The sequence below is a fragment of the Arachis ipaensis genome, chromosome B04, assembly GCF_000816755.2.
Source record: "Arachis ipaensis cultivar K30076 chromosome B04, Araip1.1, whole genome shotgun sequence".
NCBI classification, from domain to species: Eukaryota; Viridiplantae; Streptophyta; class Magnoliopsida; order Fabales; family Fabaceae; genus Arachis; species Arachis ipaensis.
Window position 1 is genome coordinate 129600459 of NC_029788.2, and position 2220 is coordinate 129602678.

At 30.7% G+C, this 2220-nt stretch overlaps 1 protein-coding gene across 1 annotated transcript in view; it reads right to left on the reverse strand.

Moving 5' to 3' along the window:
• The window catches only part of LOC107638157 (protein DOWNY MILDEW RESISTANCE 6-like), an 11763-nt gene extending 9979 nt beyond the window's left edge, over positions 1-1784 (reverse strand). The window contains exon 1 of the mRNA XM_021122650.1: positions 1435-1784. Within this exon, the coding sequence (XP_020978309.1) occupies positions 1435-1662 (228 nt within the window). The 5' untranslated portion in view covers positions 1663-1784. The remainder of the gene's footprint in view (positions 1-1434) is intronic.

The following is a 2220-nucleotide window of genomic DNA, read 5'->3' on the forward strand; positions in this document are numbered from 1 at the left end:
AAAGCAAAATACACATGAAATTGTGGTTAGAATAATACAATATCATTTAGCCATATTTTTAGAGAAATTAATATTATTTTAATTTTTTCTTGTAATTGATTAATATTTGTAGTTTGAACGTGAAATTAATAGTTACTATCATTTATTATCACACCTTTTAATGCGACCACCGGAATATGATGCAATATAACTTACCTGCTCCCCTAAGATACCACCTAGCCATACTTTTTACCACGTACGAAAATAAGGCACCATTTCATTAAAATAATTGGTTATTTATTTGAACAAGTTGATGCATTAGAAAACAAATTTATATGAATGTTAGTTCTCTTCTCTTTCTATTTGGTATATATAAAATTAGTAAAATTAAATTACTTTTCTCCAACTTGAATTGACATTAATTGAGCCTCTCTCCCTCTGATCATGACTTGATGAGATGTTGAATTAATTATGAATTAAGTTGTAATTTCCTATTTAGTATTCAGTCTCTTTAATTCAAACTATGTCGTACGTGTGTATGCTTAGTATGAAATATTTCCAACTTGCTGTTCCATGAAGCCATGCGTTACTACGTACTTAATTGTGAGTTAGGGGAAAAAAGAAAAAAGAAAAAAGAAAAAAAAAACCTTGAAAGAGGGATCTTGTATCTATCATAAAAGCTAACTATTCATCAATAGCTATAGGTTCTATCTTTGCTTAAAGTTTGTATTAATTATTTTTTTCTTTATTTTTCACTGTTCCAAAAACTAATCTAAAAAGACTCGAATTCGCGACTTTTAGGTGTATACGGAGAAACTATGTTATTTGAGTTATAAATTGTTGGCATTTTTTTATTTTTTTACCAAAGATAAGAACGCTCGAACCCGCGACTTCTTTGGTAAGTATGAGGAGGTTATGCCGTTTGAGCTATAACTAATTGGCGACTAACCCAATTTGATTAAGTTTGTATTAACTATATAATCTATTATTTTTATTTATAAAATTTAGAACATTAAAAAATTTATTCATAAAATAAAATTAACATTGTATTCACAAAAAATAAATAAATTAACATGGTGAAAATTCAGGTGCAGTCGACTTCATGTGAAGTTGATAGTTGAGAGCCGTTAGATGATTTGACTGATTTGACTAAATTTTCATCTAATAACTCTCAACTATCAATTTCACGTGAAGTCGACTACACCTGAGTTTTCACCGTGTTAAAACTTTCAAAAGGCTAACAAATGCGCCTATGAACAAAATCAACACTCAAATAATTTTGTTTATAGAAGATATATTTTATAAATATAAAATTAGTTTCATTCATGGCTAAATTTTTTAGACTTGAAAATTCTTATGAATAAAAATAATAGTTTAATCAATATAAATATATAGAATAATTAGATACACGGTAGAGTAGAGGAAATTAAATTAAAGAAATGCATGTATGTATACCTGGAAAAATCCATACTCCTCAGAAGCTTTCAAAATTTGGTTTATGATGTCAGCATGATGATGATGATGATGTTCCTCAAGATCGACGACCGGAATGGTCTTACCGGAAGAGATGAAGAGTGTACCTGGTCTAGTTTCCGGTGGTTGCAAGTAAGATGAGGGCACGTTTATGGAAGAATGATGAAGATTAACCCAATTAGCTAGGAGCATGTCATCCATGGCTTCCATATATTAAATTAATTAAACCCTATTATTAGCAATAAATAAGAGTTTAATTCCCTCAAGCTATTCGCCTTTCTTGCTATAATATATATGTATGGCTTCGGACTTTATGTCTGAAGGATTATAACTTCTATATATATAGAGAGAGATGCCAATCTTGCAAATATTTATTTTATTTTTAATGTTATTATTCTATTAATTAAGTGAATAATATATATGTTTAATTCGATAGTCACTATATAGAACATACATGCGTGTCTGTAAGACTCTATGTAATATACAAATTGGAAATATTTTTTTAAACACATATATAAATTAAATGTCATATAGTAGTGTATCATAATATATTATAAGAGAGTGTGTATTTAATGTAAGGGTGCACAAGACCCGGTCTGGTCCGAAGACCCGGACCGGACCCGATGACTTCGCGGCTAATTTGGCCCGACTTTGTTATAGTCCGATCAGACCCGAGATTTCAATAGATGACTCCGATTATTTATTAAATCGGGTACGGGCCAAGTCTCGGGTCACCCGGTCCCGGCCCGTTGGACCCGTGTAGTTGTT